This window comes from Ambystoma mexicanum, chromosome 11 (genome assembly GCF_040938575.1).
Source record: "Ambystoma mexicanum isolate Mex_15411 chromosome 11, UKY_AmexF1_1, whole genome shotgun sequence".
NCBI classification, from domain to species: Eukaryota; Metazoa; Chordata; class Amphibia; order Caudata; family Ambystomatidae; genus Ambystoma; species Ambystoma mexicanum.
In genome coordinates, this window is record NC_090934.1 from 1,233,821,454 (window position 1) to 1,233,846,852 (window position 25,399).

Sequence of the window (25,399 nt, forward strand, 5' to 3'; positions counted from 1 at the left end):
CCACCCACATACAACCCGACCTTCAGAGAAATGTGCACACCGCATAACCAGCATTGGAGTATAACACAAGCACCTCATGCTATGTGACTTTAACATCTAGTTTGCAGCAAAGAATAGCAACTCTATCAAATCAATAACTGCCCACTTGGCCAACCTCTACCTCCGAAAAAATGAAGGGGCCATCCCACAGTGCTCGACACATATTGGATATAGTTTCTGCAAAGAAAAGTGTAACTACAACTGTTACCACTTCACTTCTCTGAAGACCCCACCATATGCCTTTTGTGATTAACACTCAAGTGTGAGTATGTGCCACCCACCAGAATCTAGCATTAATCGAGAAACTGGAAATCCCTCAACACAGCAGAACTCTACACCAAATTGGAATACACAAAACCACACAAGTCTCTCCTGAGGACGCCACCACCACCACCAGACAAAATAATGGAGTGCTCCAAAAATGGATCAGACTTTGTAGCACCAAAGAAACACTTTGTCCACTCCCAAAAGAAATTGGCCACAAGATGGTTTATACCCTTTTACCAGCATTGAAGAAAATAAATCTGTAATTGAACAATCCTGGAGGAAACATTATAAAAAGGATAAACTCTTGTACCACAAGCAGATTCAGCTATAAAGCAGAAATCCTAAAAGCAAAGAAAGTGCACTATGCTGCAAAAATCTCAAAAGCAAGCAGTACACAGACATGTTGAACATTAGAGAGACGAGATACAACCTCATGCAATAACTTCCCCACTGCCTTGCAGAAACTGTGACAAAGTCCCTTGCCCACAGCACATTTACAAGAAAATCCTCCACAAAGGAGCACCTGCACAATAATTTCACTAGCTCATGAACCACTTGCTGGAAACAGGAACTGTCCATAGTAGCTTCAAATCCATCTACATTGAACCTCAGACTCCACAGGAAGCACAGACAACCCCACCAACTACTGCCCAATATCCTTAACCTGGTCAAACTCCTAGAAACAAATCTTAACGTAGAAGACCATCTATTTGGCCAGGCACAAGCCTGTTTCAGACCTAATGATAAGGGCTGAATCGGCACTACTTTCCATCTCAGACAACCTAAAAAGGAACTCTGACTCCAAAACCACTTCTGCACTGATACTATTAAAACTTTTTGCAGCAATTGCCAGTCTACCATGCAATTCTCATCAAGAGTAGAAGAAACAGTGGTAAGCAACATAGTGCTACAATGGATGAAATCCTTCCTTTCAGAAAGAATGTAAACCCCCTGGCTAGCCCCTTTTAGCTCAACCTCACATACGCGCATGTGGCATTCCACAAGGCTCATCCATCTAACCACTACTCTTCAATATCTACATGGCTCCCCTCATAAAACTCCTGAAACAAGGGTGTACATGCTGCAACTAGGCAGATATCACTCAATCTGCAAAATCACACCAGCAAGGACACAGACAACAAAACCATGTCAATCGCCTCTCACAAATCAATACATGGCTGCGCAACAACAACCTTAAACTGGTTAAATATGAAATTTGGATCACACCCAACGGCCATTCCATACAACCACCCATAACATGGTATGTTCAAATGGGAATCGGACCGGAAGCTTCCCAAGTGGTTAAACATCTCAGAATCTTTATGGACAATGAGCCATCACTAGAAAAGCAACAGAGTAGTAAAGAAATGTCTTCTATCCACGATGTATCACACCTTTACCCTATCTCACTTTTCTACACCAACATTGTCATGAATAGAATATGCAAACATCATCTACCTTGCCATGCCTGACTACCTCACCAAAAAACTGCAGTGAATTAAGAACGCTGCAACAAGTTGCTTAAGATTCAAAAGAGAATGCATCGTGCCAGCACAAAGATCACTACACTGGCGATCAGTCAAGAATGGGATCTATTTCAACACACCGTGCATTTGTTACAGAGCAATTCATGGCCAAGGATTTTTTGTAAGAAAAAAAATCTGTCTACCGACAAAAAGGAACCATGCTAGCTAGCAATGAAATGAGACTTGTACTCCAACATTATTCGAAAATGAAATATAGTGGATCAGGATTTTCAAGCATCTCAATGAAACCCTGAAACTCCCCTGCCCCCCTAGGTAATATGCACAATAGAGAAACACCTGAACTTCACCTTCAGGAAAGCAGTTACAAATTGGCTGTTTAATAGGCCACGCTAACTTGAAAGTTGAAGGCCATTGTCACAGACCAAACACAGCTGACTGGGTTTTAATTGACCCAACAGGCTACCTGTGCAACTGCAACTTAACCCGATGCCATTAGGATTACACTTTCTCTCTAATCCATTCTGAAAAAATATCACACCAGCTATGCCATGCACACATGACACCTATAACGTCCCCCCACACTGACACCAAACAGCAGAACTCCACATCCCCTCCAGTAACTTGCACAATTTCAGCACAGCCAATGCATCCTCATAACGTGTGCACACAAGACCTCCCTTATGGACGCAAACGACTTACACGCCCACCAACCCAGACCACATATAAGCAAAATCGGAGCGGCCAATTTTTCTGAATTGAAACTACTAATATCATAGCAAGAACACTTTGCACACTCCTCCTTCTCCCACTAACAAACCAACCCCTCTCATTTTCAGATCAGCAAGGGCACGTGGATACCATGCAAATGCGAGTGGTGCGTGGTATAAATTCCACTAACATAACAATTCAGACATACGGTTGTATTTAGAATTCTCCATTTTTCTCCTAAATTGATTTGCAAATTTCATGTCGATCAGTCAATAGAATAACCTATTTCTTTCAAAACCTTAAAAAAAACAGTCACTTAACTCGATGTGCGTAGTTCATTAATATTCTATCTGTTATGTTATCTGGCATTTATATAGCGTTCTATATATCATTGGTATGACCTCGAAGCAGTGGTAGATTGAACGCCCTCTGGGACCGTAGTGAAGGTCAGTTGAGAGAGTAAGGTGTCGTAGGGTGCATGGGTACACCAGTTGTGTGCAGCTGATGTGATTGCCTGATGGTAGCTGCATTCTAGCATTAGGTGTGGTAGTTTTGATATCAGTTGAATGTGTGCTGTCTGGCCGGTGGACATCCAGACTGGGTTCTGGCTGCGTGAAGCCTGAAGGACGCTTCTGTGAGCAGGTAGTCTGGTTTGTCATGGTATATAGCTGCGTTTTATTAGAATGATGAGGTGTCTATGGGGTAGTGTTCCTATGTGAGCAGCTAGGCCGAATTGATCAAGGGGAGTAGCTGCACTATAATTGTGTGATGTGTAGAGCAGAGAGTAAGCATAGTGATATGCAGAGGATAGTGTTTGGGTGGAGTTATTATCTAAGGTGATCGATATTTCGGGCGTGGGTCGCTTGTAGCGAATTAATGGGCGTATTCGGTGACAACATTGCTTGGGGTCTCATTGAGCAGTTAGTCATCGGTTGCTGGGGTTCTGGAGGTATAACTGGCCGGTCTTGTGCACTGCTCGTCAAGTGATGCATAGGGTCTTGAAGGTGGCCCTTTGTCCAACAGGGAGCCAGTGGAGGGTTGGGAGAATTGGTGTGAAGTGGCTTCTAAGGACCTCGGACAAGGCGCAGTTTTGTAGCAACGTTTTGGGCTCTTTGGACTTTGTGTTGGTTTGCTAGGGCTCCTAGGTATAGGGAGTTAGCATAGCCCAGTCTCGACATCGACAATTAACATTACTACAATAAACCGGTCCGTTTTGTTTCTTTAGCAACAGTAAGGGATAGGTGTCCTGTCACACAATCTACCATTGCAATGTGGATTGTACTGGTCAACTCTGCTGCAAGTTGGCATACAAACCGTTTTACTTTCACTCCTAAAACTTAGCAGAGGGTCCACTTTAGTTTTATTGCAAATTTCCCATTCTATGCAATTTGCAGGGCACCTATTTAAATTTCAGTTTTCACTTTCACACAACACTATAATGTAAGCACACATGCAATATCAGACTGTTTATTTTTGACTTTCTTTAGCTTTCCTGACACCTTCATCAGGTGCAGATCATTAGTCTAAGCAAAGATGCTTTAGAAGGCTTATATTGCTTGACGATTTCTTTGTGATTATGGATTGGCATAGGGAATACACAAGGTGCAAAGGCCTCTGAAGTTAGGAAGATGCCCTCTCTGATGAGAGGGCTCTTAAGAGCCATTTTTCCAGGTACATGGAAATAGACACACCCTCCTGCCTAAGATGAACAAGTTACTTACCAACTGGTAACGTTGTTTCGATTGGATGTTCCTCCAGCGTATTCATCATCTTAGATGTATTCCATCCAGCTTTAGCTGCTTTGGAAAAAAATTCGGCAGAGGGCACCGTGCGTCGATGTCGTTGAGTTGATGGTCCCTCGAAGGCCTCCGTTGAGGGTGATGTCATCGGGTATACAAGTAGCACGCGCGGCGCCCGTTGGCCTCGATTCTGTTTTTCCACCTCACTCTTGTTCTACTGTGTAGATTGTGCCGATAGTCGGGTGTTAGCCTTGCGAGAGTTGAAGTGGCAATAACCCAGACAAATCTACAGAGGGGTAGGCTGGGAGGGCGATGAAGAATACGTTGGCGGAACATCCAATCGGAAGAACTTTACCAGTTTGTAAGTAACTTGTTCTTCGAGTGGATTGTGTCCTCCAACGTATTCCTCATCTTAGATACTCCCAAAGCCATATGGACAATTCTTTGGAGGTTGGAGTTGATTTGTTTGATACCCTTAAATGGCTGAATATAGTACTGATTTACCAAAATTCAGCTCCTCATACTGGGAAGCATCCAGACTATAGAATCTTGAAAAAGTATGCAGCGAAGACCAAGTTGCTGCTTCACAAATGGATTTTATGGGAACACCTCTTTAAAGGGCTGTCGAAGAGGCGATGCCTCTGGTGGAATGGGCCCTTAAGCCTTCTGGTGGGTCTTTCTCTACTAACCTATAGGATTCTGAAATGCAAAGCACAATCCAACGTGATATGGTTTGTTTCAACACCGATTGACCCAATTTCCTTCCGGTGTAGCCAATGAAAAGTTGATTATCCACTCTAAGCTTGGAAAGCATAGAAATGTAGAATCTTAGAGTTCTTTTCGGATCTAACCTGTGCAATCTTTCCTCTTCCTTACTAGGATGAGGTGGAGGATAGAATGTGGGTGGAACAATCTTCTGATTCAAATGAAAATCAGACACAACTTTAGGTAAAAATGAGGGTTTAAGCCTTAATACCACTTTGCCCCTTTTGAACACAGTATAGGGTGGGCCAGAAGACAGTGCCTGCAATTCGCTCTCTTCTTGTAGATGTTAAAGCAACTAGGAAAGCAGTTTTCCATGTCAGTAATCTTAAGGGACAAGTGTGTAGGGGTTCAAAAGAAGCACACATTAAACATTTTAGAACCCGATTAAGATACCAAATTGGTACTTGGTAAGGAGGGAACACACTGGTGAGTCCTTTTTTAAGACTTGTACTACCAAAGGAATTTTGAAATAGGAGCATTCTTCCAACGAGCGCTTGAAGATGGAAAGCGCTGCAAGATAACCATTAATGGTCCCAACATTTAGACCTCTATGTGGTAGGGACAAGAGGAAGGACAGTACTTCCGGGATAGAACATAGAAAAAGATCAACATTCTTTTCTCTGCACCAGTTGCAAAACTTTTTCCAACGGTATAGAGATTTTGTTGTTGGTCTTCTTGCCGAAAGCAACACCTCCATGACGTCATCTGGAAGGTCCCAATCCTTGTATCTCAGCCTTTCAGATACCAAGCGTGAAGGTTGAGAATCTGGACCTCTGGATGGAGAACCTGACCCTCCATTTGTGAGAGAATGTCCTCTCTCTGAGGAAGACGTACCAGGGGGACAGATGGACATGTCTAGAAGGTCTGGGTACCACGTTCTCCTGGCACAATTCGGGTCAATTGAGATCATCCGGTTTCCGAACCATCTCAGTCTCCTGATGACCTGAGGAATGACGGGAATCGGAGGGAACACGTATAATAGTGGGAAGTTCCACTCCACCACAAACGTGTCCCCTAGGGCTCCTCTTGGGCGAAATTCCCTTGAGCAATACCTTTCGCACTTCCGGTTGATTCCAGTCGCAAATAGGTCTACTTGAGGGGTTCCCCAAAGTGCGAAGATCTCTTGAATGACTTCCTGAGCCAGTTCCCACTTGTGGGACACTGTGCTCTGCCTGCTCAGAGCATCCGCCGGCATATTGTCCTCCCCGGCTAGATGAACTGCCGTTAAGGAGATTCCTTCTTGAATTGCCCAATACCAGAGCTGCATTGCCTCTCTGCAGAGGTAGTGACCATAAACCTCTTTTGTTTAGATAATGCATGGCCACTGTGTTGTCCGTCATTATCAAGACATTGCTTTCCTACCATCTGTCAGAGGAAAAATTCAGCGCTAGTCCGATTGCTCTCAGCTCTAAAAGGTTGATGTGTAGTTTGGACTCCGATGGAGACCAGCGACCGCTGATTGTCAGATCGTTGGCATGAGCTCCCCATCCCGTGAGTGAGGCATCAGTCACTACTATAATCTCCGTCCATGGTTGCCAGAACTGCGCTTCTTTTAGGATATTCCCTGTGCAATTCCACCACAGAAGATCCTGCCGAACTTTGTTCGGAATCTGTAGAAAATCTGTCCTTTGACCTGAGAACTGGGACAATTGAGTCTTTAGAGCCTATTCAAGGGATCTCATCCTCCGGCGTGCCTTTGGCACTAGGAAGATCCAGGATGCCATGAGGCCGAGTAACATTAAGAAATCGTAGGCCTGGTGATTTTGGGCATTTTGGAATTTGGAAACCATCTGAAGAATGTCTTGAGCCCTCGACTTGTGAGGCGAGCTCTTTCCCAAGGATGTGTCTAATACAGCCCCTATGTACTGCAGCGGTTGGGAAGGTGTCATTTGTGACTTCTTGAAATTGAGGGAGAAGCCCAGTTTGTGGAGGAAGTGACAGGTTACTTTCAGATGATCCAGTGCTTGTTCAGCAGAACGTTCCCTGATCAACCAATTGTCCAGGTAGGGGTAGACGTGAATCCCCCCTCTCGAGGTGCGCTGCCATCACTACCGTTAACTTGGTGAATACCCTCGGGCGGAGGTCAATCCGAAAGGCAGGACTCGATACTGCGAGTTGCCAACTACGAGCCTATGGTATTTTCTGTGCTTGAGATGAATTAGCACATGAAAATAAGCATCCTGGAGGTCCAATGACACCAACCAATCCTGAAGTTGCAGAGCCTGAAGGATCTGAGAAAAAGTAACCATCTTGAACTTGTCCTTCCTGATGAGCTTGTTCAAGCCTCTTAAGTCCAAGGTGGGTCTCAGTCCTCCGTCCTTTTTGGGGATAAAAAAATAAGGGAGTACCATCCCTTGTTTCTCTCCGCTACAGGTACTGGTTGTATAGCACCTTTCTACAGCAGGGATAGAACTTCCTTCTGCAGGTGCGTGTCTGAAAACTTCAAAAGGTGTCTCCATGGTGGATTGCTTTGAGGTTGCGTTAGAAAAAGAAGGCAGTAACCTTGGGCTATTTCTAGAGCCCAAACATCTGAAGTAATGGCTCGCCATTCTTGCAGATGCTGTGACAGCCTGCCTCCCACTGGTTTCTTGTGATTCAAGTGCTCAAAGCGGTTTTGTGGCGGTTGCTGCAGCCGCTGATGCAAAGAGAACCTATAGGAACCTGAACGCAAATGCAAAGGCCAGTGATGGGCTGGGCAAGCAGCATGTCAGCATTGATCCTAACTGAAGTCCTGTGTTCCTCACCAAAAGCACCAGTGCCTCATGGCTCAAGGTGTGGCAAAGGGCCAAGTAAGTCTCTCCTAGGTCAGTGAGTAACCAGAAACAAGTCACCTCACAGAAGTATGTCCAGAAAATAAACAATACTGATCTTGCCTAAAGAGTAGGTGTAGAAATGGAGGCACTGCCTGGTGAATGATCTGCTACCGTTACCGGTTCACAAGATTCATGGCATGCATTCTACTGGAAAAAGCTGCAGAATCTCCGCAAGAATGGTTTGGGCTCACACTCTCGACTGCGTGCAGGTCTGAAGCAGTGTACAATCTATGGCAGAAAGCACAGCGTCCCAACCTCACATAGTGGGAGATAAACATGGTGAAAAAGGTTTTTCAGATTGGAAAAGTTTTGCTTGCAAATGCTGCTGTTACATCTGCGAAGAGAAAGTACTGGCCGATGTGCCCAGTAGAATATGCACAAGATTCGAGCAATATGCTCCTGTCCTGCCCACATACGTACTAATGCCTACAAGTATGGCAGAAAGGGGACTTGCTTTTGGTTTATATGAAACTGCACATTCTACAATTGTATATGAATATACTAAAGAAAAAAATATATATTTTTACAAAAGAGCACTGTGTTAAAAAAAATAAGTTGGTCCCATTAACTTATCGAAAAGTAATTGGGACAAGAAGCCTGGTTATCCCCAAAACTAAGATTCTGCTAGCATGGAAACTGCACATTGCATATATAGGGCATGACCAGTGCAAAGAATTTTCAGTCCAATGTATCACGAGGATACACAATTTTGATGGTGTAATACCACCTGTGAAGTGTTATTTGTTTTACAACATATGTGGGGAATAGAAATTAAAATCATTGAAGGAATACAGGAACACATGAAAAATGTCATCTACCCCACCTGCTTTCTGCACATTGGCATGAACTGAAAGATCACAACCTTAGCCAAATTAGACATTGGCAGTGACAAGACAGAACATCATCCCAGACTTGCGATTGCAAATTGGCATTACAACAGGAAACTTGTTGAATTTTGAATTTAAAAACAATTTTTTAAAAACAGCACATACTAAATATTCAGATTGTTTTGATTTTCTATTACTTAACCAATATATTCAAAGAATGTACACAAGTCACACTAAATAAGCAAAATATAACCATGTATTTGAAAATGTCACTATACAAATTAATGAACATTAAATAAATCCTACGTAGCGCAAAAAACAATAGGCAATAAAACTCTAAGATTTTAATGAGCACACTAAGCATGATGTCTTAACCAGCCAGATAGACTAGCATAGGTGAAGCACTAAATCGGAGCGCAATAAGTAATCCATATAGTTCAATTCATTGGTTACCACAGATTTTACTAAATACATAAAAACATCACATTCCATAGTTCATTATTACAACAGTATTTTATCTGGTTATTCCTCATTACCAAATCAAAACTCGGTTATGTAATTTAAATACTATGGGTCCTACATATATTCAAGCTCAGCCATTTTATGCTCAACATTATCCATTTCACAACCTCTCATAGCAATGTAATATATCAATAAAGGAATCCAATCAATCATGACAATCAGAAAAAATAACATTGATTTGCAAGTTCTCCTTCTGCATTGTAAACTATCAATATATTCTGGTTAACTGAAAGGTAATTATGTCAGACTATAACGGCAATAATGAAGCATTTAAACAAGACACTACAAGATCATGAACATTAAAAAAAAATAATGCACATCACTGAGGTTTGAGGGCAAGAAAGCAAACCAGATGTAAAGACTTTGTGAATGATCATCCGGAGCATGACTATTCTAGTAACTGCAGATTCTTTGAGGACCATTAATACATCAAAAAAACACACAAGGATTTTCTTTTCTTAAATCGGTCAATTTTTAACAAATACAAATGTCCTAAACCCCTATTCACAACATACTATGACAAACAGGAAAAGGGGTGGCAAGATTTAAAGTTACACATAAATTGAGTGAAAGCTATTTAAAGGTGTTTTATAGTCAAAGAAATTAAAAATTCAGTGTATCAAAATGGCAAACATTAAATTCATTCATATCAACAAAACGTCTGGTAAACAACAAATACCATAACAGATTAATCTTTTTCAGATTAACTAAAGCAATGCCAACTTGTTTTGAGGCCTATCACCTGGCTTCCAATGTCTGCGTGTTCATGTGTTGTTCAGCACAATAATCAGCAAAGTTTCTGACTACACAAAACAGTAAAGAATGTTACAATGGGGACAAGAACATTGCTGAATATTTTATTTGGTGTGTAATAAACTAATGTAATCCATTAATTTACCTTGCACACCAGAATATTGAATTAGGCCTACACGTCACATTTAATTGTTCCTACAACCATTAACAAACCAATTATTAAAACATGTAAGAAATGTTTAATCATACATGCCACCATGAGTGTCCCATTTTCAATCCTCACGTTCTGATGTGTGAAATTCCATTATTTATACTTATAAAGTTTTCAAGGATGAAAGGCACAAATGTATTTCTCACAGGATGAAAAATGGTAAACTTGGCTCCTCACGTGAAAGAACAGGGCATCAAAAAACACAGATCTGGATTAATGGTAGACCCTCCAATCCCTGAAAAAAAAAAACAAGAAAACTAGTTAAATTGTAAATGAATTCTCTATTTTACTTTGTTCAGAATTCAGGCGCACTAGGAGAACATTCATGTCGTCCATGCCCATGTGCTTCACAGAAATCTGATGTAAACCAGGTAAAAGTGCCTGTTAGACAGCAACTAGACCGTGGTCGCTATTTTGAGCTGAATTCATCACTTGCTGGTCTTAAAAACTCCAGTTCACCTATCTAAAGAAGCCCAACAGGGGCAGAGAGAACCATGCCTGGGGTTGCTCGTTCTGCATAGAAGAAACCTGGTCTAGCATTTGGGGGGTTAGACTGCTCCATTTGAAGGGATGTACTGATTTCAAATGGTTTCAGTGCAAACTATGGAATATGCAGCACAGAGGGTAGATCTCAAGCGCTTACTAGATGCGTGTCCATGTTGCCCATCACAACTTTTTCGATTTTAATTGTTTCAATGGTAATCCTGATCAGAACATACCGCCAGGGCTATTTTTTTAATGGGTCCCAGAATACACTTTCAATTCTAGTCGTTTTGGGAGGATTTACAAAGCATGCATTAGTAGTAACTGATTTCTCCAGCATTGGATCTTTCATGGATTCACATGCTTAGAATATTCCCCGTCGACGGACTGGGAACCCTCGGTACATTTATAAAGCCGTTTCCCATAGGAAAACTTCTGACACTTTTGTGTCCTATCTACGTCGTTTTTGGGGCCGCCCACGCATGCCCCACTAGGACGTAGTGGTATAAATGCCCCGCCCCCGCTGCTCCCTTCAGATTTCAACCGTCTCCAAAGTAGTGGGAGCACCTCGTGGAGTCTACTATTTTGTCAAGGTTGTGCTGTTAGAGTTTTGTCCTGATGTATGGAAAAGCGCTGTTCCGCCTGTGCGCTACGTGCGGGTTGATGAAAGTGTATGAGGGGGACGGGCATATGGATTGCATATATTGTCTGCACCCTCATCATTCGGCAGACAAGTGCGACATATGTAAGGGCTTCTCCCAGAAGACACTTAAAGATCGAAGTCGGTGAGTAGTGGCATGGTTAAACTATGGAGCGGGGGCATACCCGCCTTCGGAGGTAGGCTCCACGCGCAGCGTGGACTCGGCGTCAAAATCTTCAGGGGCCCCGCGCCGCTCGACATCGTCGGAACCCCCGGTGAAGAAATCACGACCGGCAGAAAAGGAATCATCGAGGAGCCGTTCTAAGGAGTCCTCATCGAAGAAAGCCTTGTCATCCTCATCTTGGACGAAGAAAGACAGAAAGGAAAAGTCGAAATCCTACTCGGGCGATCACCATAGATCGACCTTGAGTCGAGAAGCGTAGGTCAAGTTCGTAAAAGGCGGGAACGCCTCAGGGACCTACACGACCACCACCGTTGTTGACGGCAGGGCAGTCGTCGACCCCTTCTCTGCCACTGATACAATTGGTCTCAACTATTCTTGGACCGCAGATGGTGGCGACGACGACGGGGCCAGCTTTAGCCTCGTCGACAGATTCCGCAAGAGGCCTGGCGACCAGAAGTAATCGGCCCAGTTTTGCCGGAGACCCTACTGCAGCAAGAGGCAGCCTTGTCGGTGTCCTCGGGAGATGAGGATGTGAGAGTAGCAGACCTCGGGTTACGAGGAATTACCAAGCCTCTCTCTCCGGGGGAGCCGGCATTCCGGGGTCTACCCCTCTTCTTAATCCGCAGTCACTCTTGTTGCTGGAGGTTTTATCCACGTTACAGACTTTGTTGAAGATACTGGATGAGAGGCTACCTCTAGCAACTCCGGCCAGGTCGGCCATCGACGAACCGGGCCTGTCTCGTCGGCTACCTCCGTCAATCCCCACGGCAGTGCCAGCGGGTGAAGACCTCTCAGCTGCACGCCACGAGGAGGGAGAACTGATAGATTCGGACTCGGAAAGGAGAACCTTATTGGATGTCTCACTTTTCCCCTCCAGGGATCCATTCTGGGAGTCTGAGGTGGAATTAGAAACCCCGAGAAGCCCAGCTCAACAGTCTCCCCCGGACGACATTGGGTCATTTCACGCCATGATGCCCAAAGCGTGTACAGAATTCGGGTTGGCCCAAGAAGAGTAGAGAAAGGACTGTTTTTTTTCTTTTCGACCACATGGGAAAGGGAAAGTCGGTGTTCTCGGTACCCATCCAGGATCATGTGTGGCAGGAGGGGTTACAGACCATGCGACACCCTTTCTCGGAACCGGCAATAAAAGGTCGCCTGGAGAAAAAATGTAAGGCCTTAGAAGCTATCCCCAAGTGTCTGTCCTCCCAACCAACCCCTGACTCGTTGGTGACAGCGGCGGCGGCGAGAAAGGCGAGGGCCCAGCACAAGTGCACAACCCCCCCGGAAAGTGAGGCCAGAAGACAGGATGCCTTTGGCAAAAAAGTGCTGTCGGTAGGAGCAACCACAGAGAAAGCGGCCAACTCTCTGGCTATAGTAGCCAGATACGACAGAGATGTGGCACCTACTGGCACCTGTGCTGGAGCATCTTCCGGAAGAACATCGCAAGGCGGCAATGTTACTCGTCAGGGAAGGTGAAGAGGCCTCCAATCATGCCATAAACATCACGGTGGACCTTGCAGAATCGGGGTTTAAACAGGTGAATAACGGGGTGGTTCTATGAAGGCAAGCATGGCTAAAATGCACCAACTTTAGACCAGAGGTGCAATACAAGGTGCTGGATATGCCCTTTAAGGGAGACCACCTGTTCGGCGAGAAGGTGGACGAGGCCCTGAAGGGCATGAAGGAGGACTCGGACACGGCGCGTTCCTTGGGTGCCCTCCAGAGTGGTCGAAGTTTGTTCTTTTCGTCCCTTTATGGGAGCATCGGGAAACCCAAGATTCTCGGCATCGAGAGACAGATCCTTCAGTAGGCCGGCGTACCCCTCCCAGGGATACAGACGGGCTTCTCAAGCGGCAAAGCGACGCTGGGACTACCAGACCTCCAGGAAGAGAACAGGTTACTCGTCATCGACGAGAGATGAGCAGACCAAGGACCAGCAATGACGGGCATCGGAACGTTCTGGGAGGCAGAGTATCATACTGCATTGACGAATGGGAGCAAATAACAACGGATCAGTGGGTGTTGGCCACAGTAAGGTACGGACATTCCCTGCAATTCAAAAGCAACCCTCCGCACATTCCTCCGGCATTTGTAGTGCAACCCCATCTGAGCGTGTTGCAGCAGGAAGTAGCACTTAAGCTACACAAAGGGGTCTAGTCAAAGGATCGAATCTAAAGGGTCGACAGGTCAAAGGATCGCCACCCACACCAAAGGGTCGACAGGTCAAAGGATCGAATTTTTTTTTTATTATATGTATTTCTTTTTAGGTTTTCGTTTAGGGAAAACGTGTTTTTTAGCAAAAAAAGGGGGTGGGGGGATCCTTTGACCTGTCGACCCTTTGGTGTCGATCCTTTGACCAGTCGACCCTTTAGATTCGATCGTTTGACTGGCAACCCTACAAAAAGGTGCTATAGAATTGGTTCCGTCGTCGCAGAAGGGTCAAGGGGTTTATTCCCGATACTTTGTAGTGAAAAAACCAAACGGAAAATGGCGTCCCATTCTAGACCTGCGCGATCTCAACAAGACGTTGAAAAGCCTAAAATTCAAGATGCTCACGCTCCAGGAAGTGATCCGATCACTTCAGGAAGGGGATTTTCTGGCGTCTCTGGACCTGCAGGACGCGTACTTCCACATACCAATGTGTCGGCGACACACATGGGCACTCTACAAACGCAAGGTCGTTGGTCCCGGAGGGAGTCACTCCTGCACATCAACGTTCTGGAACTGAGAGCAGTGCGCTGGGCCTTGAAGTCTTTCCTGCCGCACATCAGAGGTTCCATAGTGAGAATATTGACAGACAACACGACAGCGATGTTTTACTTGAGGAAGCAAGGGGGCAAGCGGTCCACAACCCTTTCCATCGAGGCTCAGGTGTGGCATTGTGCTCTGAAACACGATATATCCATCGTAGCTCATCACCTCCCTGGAGTAAGGAACAAGCAAGCGGACTCACTCAGCAGAAAAATGGACCAAATACACGAACGGGAGAAAGACAGCGTTCAGTTGTCGAAGGTCTTCGAGAAATGGGGACGCCCTCCGCTGGATCTCTTTGCAACGAAGAGGAACAAGAAGTGCGAGATGTATGCCAACATGTGGCCACAGGAAGGTTCTCTGGGGGAAGCGTTCTCCTTCCCGTGGACGGACAAGTTCCTCTACGCCTTCCCCCCGTTCCCTCTTATACGGAGAACTCTGCAGTGGATACGCAGGTACAGGTGCCGGGTCATCCTAGTGGCACCGTGTTGGCCGAGGCAGCTGTGGCTTTCCGACCTGCTTCACCTGTCAATAGAACAACCGGTAACGTTCCCGAAGGTTCCCAATCTCTTGTCCCGGGACGAAGGAACAGCGTGGCATCACAATCCAGACAGTCTCAATCTCACAGCTTGGCTCCTGACTTTTCGGAATTTGGTGCCTTGAGCATTTTGTCGGATTGTCGGAGAATCCTGCAGGCAGCACGGGCCCCTTCCACCAAGTCGTACGCATGTAAGTGGAGAAGGTTCTGTACGTGGTGTCAAGGACAACCGGGAGTGCAATCTCTAAGGGTAACTCCGGAGCAACTTCTACCGTATCTGCTAAACCTAGCGAAGAGCGGATTATCCTTTTCATCAATAAAGGTACACCTGGCGGTGATCTCAAGGTTCACGAGGAGGAGGCAGTCTCCCTTGTTTAGTGACAGGCTGGTGAAACACTTCGAGGGGTCTGTTCCGAACATTCCCGCCGATTAAACGTTTTCCACCAACGTGGAGTCTTAATGTGGTGCTAGCAGGGTTAATGAAAGCACCCTTTGAACCAATGGACACATAGTCCTCTGAATTGCAAGCATTGGTCGTAGACCCGCCGTATCTAAGGTTCTTTAAGGACTAAGTGGTTCTGTCAACTAATCCTCGTTTCATTCCAAAAGTTCCTACGGCTTATCATAAACACTCGTCCATTGTCCTGCCTACCTTTTTCGCGACCCCCTCATCGGCTGCGGAAAAAGTCCTCCATACCTTGGACATGAAGAGAGCTCTAAAATGTTACCTTCATCGGACTCAACAACTTAGATCTACGCAGCAACTCTTCATTGCATAAGGTCCATCGGCGAGAGGAAAAGCAATTTCAAAGCAGGGACTGGCCCGATGGGTCTCGTCGATGATTGCCTTCTGACATTCCAAAGCGGGAAAACCGCTACAAGAGCGTCCAAGAGCTCATTCCACGAGGGCAACTTCGTCTTTGATGGCGTTGTGGGCAGGAATCCCACTGGCAGACATTTGCCAGGCGGTGGCATAGTCATTGCCTCACACGTTTACCCACCATTACTGCCTCGAACGGCAGCATGCGGACGAGGTACAAATGGGAAGAGCAGTCTTGCGCCATCTGTTTTTGGCGGTTGCCTTAGAATGGCATTATTTTTTTACTTTATTTAATCTTGGGTACCAGCCTTGTTGACAGATATACTATTGGAAAACACACGTTTATTTTGAACGATGTGTATTTATATATATTTATATATCTTTTTTTATATATATTTTTCCTTTCACACACGTTGTGTATCTGAGGCTTTCTTTTTGCCATTTTCCTCCAGTCCTCGCAGCCAGCACATCTGTGCAATTGTTGCTATATTCTTAATCATAGAACATTTGGTTGATGCATTGACACTTACGATGTGTTTCTATTTTACTTAACACACTTCATGTTGAAGTTCCTTAAATTTTTTAAGATGGCTGCCATGTGTTCATCATTTTGTACCACCTCGTGAATGGGGACATTCTATGCACTTGTATCATAGAGGTTTTTAAAGCATATATAAGAAGTCCTTCTTCCATGAAATACCCTACCTACGTGAACAAGCGGTCAGTGTACCGCGAAACGCGTCGTTTTGTAACCAGCTTTCCCTTTTTGCTGCACCTTTTTATTAATAAACACTTGTACTGCCTGGATTTGCTGTCATGCCTTTTCCTTGCTGAGACTGGATTTCGTTTCTCAGCTGCTCTTGGGAGTGCAACCCATCGAATTTTGCCCTGTCCTAGGGCATTCTTTTCCTTTTTTGAAAATATATAGATAGATATATAGATATATGTGCATGTACATTGGCGTATTTATACGTTGGCAGTTTTAAGTAAGCATGGTTCGGTATAGGTATCCTTAGGAGGGTGCCGGATTGCATTCACACCTCCCCTTTTCAGGATCACTCATGGATCCACATGCTTAGAATAGAATATACAGCAAAGATCTAATGCTGGAGAAGGGAATAGTTTCTTATCTGTAACTCCATTTCTCCAGCATTGGTATCTTTCTTGGATTCACATGCGCCCGTCGGCCTCCCCGGAATGCAATCTACTTGTATAACTAGGTTTTCACCCCATTCTGCTTTGGAGGGGTCGAAAGCTGAAGGGAGCCGCGGAGGCGGGGCATTTATACCGCTGCGTCCTAGTGGGGCATGCATGGGCGGCCCCAAAAACGACGCAGATAGGAAACCTTCCGGCACTTTTGTGTCCTATGGGAAACGGCTTTATAAATGTACCGAGGGTTTCCAGTCTGTCGACGGGGAATATTCTAAGCATGTGAATCCATGAAAGATACCAATGCTGGAGAAATTGAGTTGCAGGTAAGAAACTATTCCCTTATTCTTTACTTACTCATAGATCAACTGTTCGACTCTCAAATCAGTTACAAAGAGAGTTTGATTCACTATTGTAAAGGGACAAGTAAGTGTAAGTCGCCTACCCCTTATATTTTGTCTATGAATTTTCCCCATTCGTGGTCAACAAACATTTCACAGCAAGATAACACAGCAGTTTCATGAATGACTTCCAGTGTTGCTGTAACCTCCCACACTTGCCCCCTTTAATCATATCTTGTTCTGGTTGTTTTTTTTTATTTGCTTCTAGAGTCTTTGCATAATTCGCCCTAAGAATTAATTTCAAATGATGTGTTTTTCACTTTTTTGTAGGAAAACCAACTCTACCAACAATCACAAAGACAAGAACCTGCGACAGAGGAACACCAATTAAATGGTTATTGTAAGTATGCCGAATGTGTGCGAGGTGGTGTTGGTGTGTGCCTGTGGATTTCTAGGTTATATGCACATTTTCTATTTAAAACAGGCAGACGAGCTTGCCTTTACAGACTTTTGTCTAATAGTTACTGCTGTTAAGTTAGTCTTATGCATGGTTATCTCACCTTTTTCTATACTTAAAGTACACGTGCCTCTCACCTGCATAGACACTTAATGTACACACACCTATAAATTCAGATTCTGACACATAGGATGGTACACATTCCTGTAAGTCGAAGGTCTTTCCGAAATATGGTAGGAATGTCTTTAACACCTTCTTTATTTCAAAGCACCTACTGCTGATGTAAGTGGTCTTGTATTGCACCCTCCTGCCACTGTTTGTGGACCTGCTAATCTTGGCGCTGTAAGAAAAAAGGGTTGGAAGGGCAGGATTCAGTGTAACAGTAGGAAAAGCAGATAAACCTGTGATGGGTGCAGGTTGTAAGTACCCAGTTCTTAAGCGTGGGCACTACTTGCACACTAAATCCCACATCGACCCTTCCACTCACACATTTTATCATACTTCCTGATCTCGCACACATGCACTGTTCTGTTCACACTCATGCATTTACGTTTGCAGTCACATGTTATACGCACACACTGAAGCGCAACCATTCTCACAAACACGTATACCTACGCTCCTACTGGCACTTCATGTGAATGTCTGACACTGTCACATGAATACTCGCACTTTCTAGTGCACTAGCTCTCACACACATTCTCTTGCACACAAGTGAAGTTTTTAGTCTCACACAAATACTTGCACACACGCACTTCAGTGAAGGTGTAATCTCATTGGTGGACAATAAGTTCCTTTTTGTTGCATCAGCTGGTGGTAAAAATAAATTGTCTGGGCGATTTCCCCCCATCCCCTCCCGTCCTCCCCTTCCCCCCTCCTTGTTTGCCATGCTGTGCGACACCGACTTGATGGGCAGTTAGATGTTTAGATCCTGTGCCATTTGCTGATAAGTTTGATTTGATGGTTCATGAAAGTCCTTTACCTGCCAACTCCAGTTGTACAATATTAGTAATTACTTTTATTCAGTGGCACCTTTTATCAACTTCACAAGGCTGAAAGGATGAGTCCACCTTACCCCCATTCGAGCTTGTGAACACCAAGTTGCATTTTGGTATTTGCAGCAGGGCAGATACCAACTGAGACGTCTAACTGAAGCGTAATAGGGTGGAATGCAATATTGATCTAACACGAGCAATATAAGGGTGCAAATGAGGCACAAATGGGAACCGCAAGTCTCTACGTTCTTTAGTTATAATCTCAGTCATGATCTTAAATAGTTTAAAACTCCAAAGTTATCCGTAGCGATACCTGTGGGCAGACTACAGAAGGGTGGTTCTGGTCTGTGCCATGTGCAGCAGACAGCTTCTTTAACGCATGAGGTAAGGCTGGCGCAGTGGTAAAGACTCAGCAGACGTTGAAGCTATACTCGAGCTAGCTCTGGCACTAAGGAAGCTGTGTGCGGTGGCTAGGGCAAAGTAAAACTTTCATAGTTGGACCCCTTTTTTAAAAACTATATTTTAACCAAGTGCCTACGATCGTTTAAGTCCGAACACAATTCTAACTTGTTTAGTGTAAAAAAAAAATATTGAATTGTACCAAACGGGGCAGTCCATAAGGTGACATTGAAAATGATTGCTTTCAACATCGAAAACTCCTGTATAAAAAGCCGTGTGGTTATTTCTTGAACCATATATTTTTAGAACTTATGTTGTGTACATATTAAAGGGAAGAGGGCAAAAAAGAAACCCGAACAATACGTAGTACCAAGCCCTGTTTACCATTGCGCACACACCCATTTGCGTTTAACTATTTCACAATAGTTAAATGATCCTGTCACAATATTTCCTCAGCATTTTTCTTTTGACAAAACTTGTCTTGCCATATTTACCATATTTTATATCCCGACTACTTATATTGTTTCAAAACGTATTTTGTACTAAGTTAGGGACCTGATAACGCATCTCCACGGCAAAAACATGTAAATATATGTTTGCATTCTATGAAGTGAAACCATGTCACCTGCTTCATTGTTGCACACAATTGTGGTTTGTACCTAGCTTTCACTAAATGTTGCTCTGCATTGTAGTTGAGGGGGGGTGGCTGTGGAAATCTGCCTTGTGTTTATAATGGATTTACCTGATAGGTTGCTGGTGGGTTGATTTGTATGTAAGGAATGGGTATAAATGCTGACAATGTGTGATTCTGTTAATCTTTTGAAGCATTTATCCATTTACTTGGGGTGTGGAAAGGAAACTTTACCTTGAAATTGAGGGGTTGGAATAAACCAGGAAATATCAGATTTCTTTTTTTATTTTTTTTTTTTATTACAGCTTCATGATTGAAGCCAGCAGGACGGCTGTGGTTTGAGGCAGGGCCTGACTACGAATCATGTGCCGGAGGGAGCTAAAGTCGTTACATGTAAATTCATTAACCATTTTCACTGACCATGCCTCGGTTCCTCCTCCTCGGCTTATCCCTGACTATTTAAGGTGGTCTGGCCCTCACACAGACCTCATAACCAAGGAAAATCGTCACAGCAAGTCCTAAGACCCAGCCCATTCGGTCCCCCTTTTTACCTGGGCTATAAGGAGGCTGGTTGGTGGTGCTCCACTGCTCTGGATATTTTCTGTCCTAAGAATCTGTATAGGATACACTTGCGTTCGTTTTTCCTACAGGAGGTCTACCCACTACTGAAACTAGGAGATTACATGGCATCTTTGGACATGAAAGATGCATAATTTCATATTTCAATGTTGCCAGCGCACAAAAAATACCTCGGATTCAAATTGGGGACAAGCACTACCAATTCAAGGTGCTACCATTCGGCACTGTATCAGCCCCCCCAGGGGATTCACAAAGGTCCAAACACTGGTAGCTGCCCACTTGCGAAGGCAGTCCATTCCCGTGTACCATTAAATAGACTGGCTAATTACCAGCGGCTCTCCCCAGAGGTGCCTTCAAAACATGCAATCAATCTGCTGTTCTGATTGTGTTTCTCCGTAAACTAAACAAAGTCCAGTCTACTGCCCAGCCAAGTAAAGCAATTTCTGGGGGCACTGATCAAAACTGACTAGGTACTAGTCTTCTTCCGCTCAAAAGAAAGGGTCCAAAACATGCTGTTTCAAATGACTCTTTATGCAGCTGTTCGTCAGCTGACGGTACAAAAGGCATATCCCTGGCTGGGAATGTCTTCTGCATCTACCCAGTGGCCCACGCCAGGCTGTGCTTGCGTCCAATGCAAGAGTGGCTAGCAAAACAATGGTTGCAGGCGAGCGTGTTGTGGGACCAACCTAGTGGTGGTTTCGCAACCTTTGGTTCAATCGCTACAGTGGTGGAACAGAAACCATCTTCTAAAAGAAAAGCCTTTCCAGATACCAGCGATCAAAGCCACTCGCAAACGATGCGTCAATGACAGGGTGGGGTGCTCACTTCATCATACTGCTCACAGCCTGTGGACATGGGCGCTAACCTGAAAGCACATCAACCTTCTGTAACTACTAGCAATTCTCAAAGCACTTCAAGCCTTCAAGAGTCAGCTAGCGCACAAGACAGTCCTAGTCCTCAGAGTACCACTGCAATGTTTTATATAAACAAACTCTGGGTAACACTCGCCAAACTAGCTCAGAACATCTGGCTGTGGGCTCTACATCACATGTTCCTAGTGGCAAAACATGTTCCAGGGTAACTCAATTCTTTGGCAGACGTGCTAAGTAGGAGTGCAATGCTATCTTCGGAGCACGAGTGGCAAATAAACAGTCATGCTAGACAATGCCTTCTCAGACTGAAGTTCCCAGAAATTGACCTTTTCTTCACCCTAGAGAACGTGCAACGCCAAGATTACCGGTCCTGTTTCACCAGAAAAGAGTCGAGGAGAATGCACTCCTGATGAACTGGTCAGGGAAATGTGCCTACACTCCCGTGTCCCCCCCACCCCCCCAATCCGTATCACAACAAAATAGTCCATGCTACACCAGGAACAAGTAACACTGATCCTAATGGCTCCAATGTGGGCATGACAGACCTGGTTTTCCCATCTTCAAATTATGTCCTTGTGTCCTCCCATGAAACTACATTGTCCAGACAACCTGTTAACTCTGGATCAGGGAATAACGATCCATCCATGCCCTTAGATACTGAACTAAGACGTTGTAGAATTTGTCCACTTAGACCAAAAGTGCATGGAAATATTCAAAGAAGCATGCACACCTAACACAAGGCACTGCTATTTTAACAAATTGAAATGCTTTGTGTTATGGTACAGAACACGGTCTCTTACTCCAACCGACAGCCCACCGTCCAATAGTCAACTACCCGCTTGATCTACTTGACTCGGGATTAGTCTTTAACTCGCTCAAGGTACGCAAAGCGGCTCTCTCCGCTTAAACCACATCTAAAAATAAAATTTTGTGGTGCAATGTAACTGTAGTTAAAGCTTTCATGGAAGGCATAAAAAACTGTACCCTCCTCATTTCTAATCCTACTTCAGGCTGGGACCTCTATCATACTCACAAGACTCATGGGAGCCCCATTTGAGCCCATGCACAGGGCTAGTCTTGGAACATCTTGCATAAAGAATGTCTTTCCTTGTAACAGTTACCTCGAACAGAAAGGTTAGCGAACTACAAGCTCCGTCAGTACAACACCCCACACCCCTTTATAGTTATACACGACGACAAGGTGGTGCCACGCACACATCCTCAATTTTCACCCAAGTTATCTAAATTCCATGTTGATCAAGCTATAGAGCTTTCTGTGTTTTTCCAAAATCCAACAAACACAGAAAAAAACCTTCATACGCTAGATGTACACAGTGCTGTTATGTTCTGCCATCTAAAGATGAAGCCAATCAAAAAAAAACTGTTTCTTTGTATCTGTAGCCACTGCAAGAGAAGGGGACCCTATCTCTAAAGCAGAAGTTTCTAAATGGATTGTCGACTGCATCCAACTCTGTTACTCTCCTGCTTGGAGAACGAGCACACTTAACTCGAGGCACAGAGGCAACTCTAGCCTTCATACAAATGTACGCCTGGATGACATTTGCATTGATGCCACTTGAGTTCAGTACGCACATTCACCCAACATTGTTTGGACACACATACCAGGGGTGATATACAGGTGGGACTAGTGGTGCTTCAGCATCTCTTTGCCACGCTACCTTATAACAACCCACCTCCAAGTACTGCTTGCTAATCTATGCAAAGCATGTGATCTAAGCAGATCCACAAGCCTCAGAAGGGATACCTTACTTATCCATCGTATTTCCGATGCTTGTATCGGATTAGATTCACATGCGCCCGCACTGCCTCACCTCTTGGAGTAGAAGGTGCTTGGGAGAAGATCATAGATCTCTACCTACACTCCACAATTCCAAATTGCGCTCCCTCTCGTCAGAAACATATACTCTGAGGGACCTCAACATGTGTGGGATGATGGGTATGTCACACTAGGGATAGTATTAGTCACGCCCTGTTCGCGCTCCTTTTCAAACTTCGAAAAACTTCATGTGTAATATGTCGGCCTATGCAAAGCATGTGAATCTAAGCAGATATAAACATCAGAAATATGATTCCAGATGAGTAATGTATCCCTTCTTAGGCTTGTGGAACTGCTTAGATTGCATGCATTGCAGAGTCCAACATCTAGTGGTAGTAGTTGAGTAAAAAGATTTGTTTTCAAAACTCAAACTGACGTAGACCGAGCATGTTAGTAATACTATCCCTAGTGTGACGTGTACTGTATCCATGGTCCTTCACGCCTCGAGGTTCCTCACTGATTGTTTCTTTCCCTTATTGTGGTCGGTTGCCAGTTGGAGTTCCTTTCCAGGCTGATGCCTTTTGATTGAAAGTTTACTGTTAGACTTTTCTTTCTCTCCTTATTTTCTGCATTTGCAGCACGGCTACCAGACTGGTGAATGGATTTCGACTGACAACTTTGTCGACTACTTGCGTGAATCGATGACGAGACACTGCCTACACTGGCCTCTTTGGGCTTCGGCTCTTACAGTAGGGAGAAAGGGGGAGGTTCTTCATACTGACCTCTTTAAAGAATGCATATTCTGCCATCCCCTTTCCCTTGTTCTCGCCAAACTGCCCTTTCAGTAAATGGACACAACTCCCTTTAAATGTTGCCATACCTGCCATTGAACATTCCTATCGGAGGACATGCACTGAGTGTGCAATTACTAACTTTACAAGTCCTGCAAACTTTTTTGACCCAAGACGCTAAAAGATTGACGCACCAAAGGCTGGGCCACTCGCGCAACGCAGGCCGAGGCCTCCATCGACATGACGGAGGATTGAAGCAAGGGCAGTATCGGATCCTTAGTGACTCCGAAGGCGAGCGGGGTTCATCAGAATTCCATGTGCGGGCCCCCCATCTCCAATAAGCAGGCCGGTGGCTCTGACAGAGATGACACCTGGCAGCCATATCACACAAGTCCAAGAACACAAAGCACATACCCCATGCCTGACTTTCGACGAAATTGAGCATCTAGGCCCATGCGGCGTCGGCAGAAAAATCCTCTGGTTCGTCCCTGTCCTCTGGGCCATCTCGTATGCTTTCACCTCACAACAGGCCTCCGAAACCAGACCACAAGGTCAGTTCGGGCACCATGCACAAACGCTCTTCTTTCGCGCACCGAGTATCAGACGATTGAAAGGAGCAACTCCCAAACAACTGCCAAAAATGCAGAAATTCATAAACACACATCAGTGCTACCCTGTTAAAAGCAAAGTCACCAAAAAAGTCAAAATCCTCGACTCCTTTGTCCTCCAAAAGCTCTCTGGTTGTACTTTCTTCCTCCCCTGTAGACACACTCTCAGGGGATGTGCACCACAAGAACCAGACTCCCTCCCAAACCACCCCTACTATGCCAGGCTTCCCACTGTCGTGTGACAATACTCCTGAACAATTTAATACAATTTTAAAAAGGATGTCCTGTTCTGTGGACTTTATGGACAGGCATCCAGAAAAACTAGTGTCCCTTGGAGATGCCTCACAACGGGGGGCCTCAACACAACAACCCCATGCCCAAAAAACCTAATCTTGAGCCGCAGCTTAGCACCTCTGCTCTATGCCCCCTCCATCTCCTAGCCTTGACCTACCAAGACCCCTCTCAGGACATGTTCAATGAGGATCTCACAGGATCTCACAGGGTCTCAAGACCCTGGCTCTCGAGGGGAGCTATGATATCTACGCCATCCAGTCGACAGACCACCAAGACCCGCTGGTAGCAGATTCTCCCATTGATAACCATCTACAATATAAATAACTGCTGCTGAAGGGTGCACAACATTTTAACATTGACGTTCAAGAGGCACAAGTCGACAAGGACTTTGTGGAGATTCTGGGAGACAAAGTCCACCACTCCGTTTATTCCACTTCTACAGTCTGTCCAAAGACACCTGCATCCCTCCGGACATGCGCCTAGTCTCACAAGGGCAGTTAATCCCAGAATAGAGAAACTTTTCAGGCCAGTGCCCACTAACCCTCTGTATATTAGGGGTCAGCTAAAACCTGATTCACTAGTGGTCCCCACTACCACAAAGAGGGTGGGCACTCCCCTGGCATTGGATAAGGCCCAGCCAGACAAGGAAAGCAAGAAAATCTATGCTTCGAATGGATTTTGTCTTCCCACGTATTCCTCATCTTATGATAATCGTATCCTTGCAGCTTTGCTGCTACGGACAAAATATTCTCGGCAGAGGGCGCTGTGCATGAGGTCGTGGCATCGATGACCCTCGACGGGCTTTGTACGGTGTCAACGTCCCCATCAGAATAAATGGCTGGTGCCGCGGCCGTTGGCTTCAGTTCCGTTTTTCCAATTGCTTTGCTTTAGACCGGCGCGCTTTGAAATTTTCTTCAGAAAATGTCGTCTTCTTCCACCCCTTCTACTCCCAAGACAGGGTT

The 25,399-nt window shown here is 44.9% G+C and overlaps 1 protein-coding gene across 1 annotated transcript in view; it reads left to right on the forward strand.

Moving 5' to 3' along the window:
• NPTN (neuroplastin) overlaps positions 1 to 25,399 on the forward strand; it is an 879,289-nt gene that overhangs the window by 754,653 nt on the left and 99,237 nt on the right. Inside the window, exon 8 of the mRNA XM_069624603.1 lies at positions 17,368 to 17,437. Within this exon, the coding sequence (XP_069480704.1) occupies positions 17,368 to 17,428 (61 nt within the window). The 3' untranslated portion in view covers positions 17,429 to 17,437. The remainder of the gene's footprint in view (positions 1 to 17,367; positions 17,438 to 25,399) is intronic.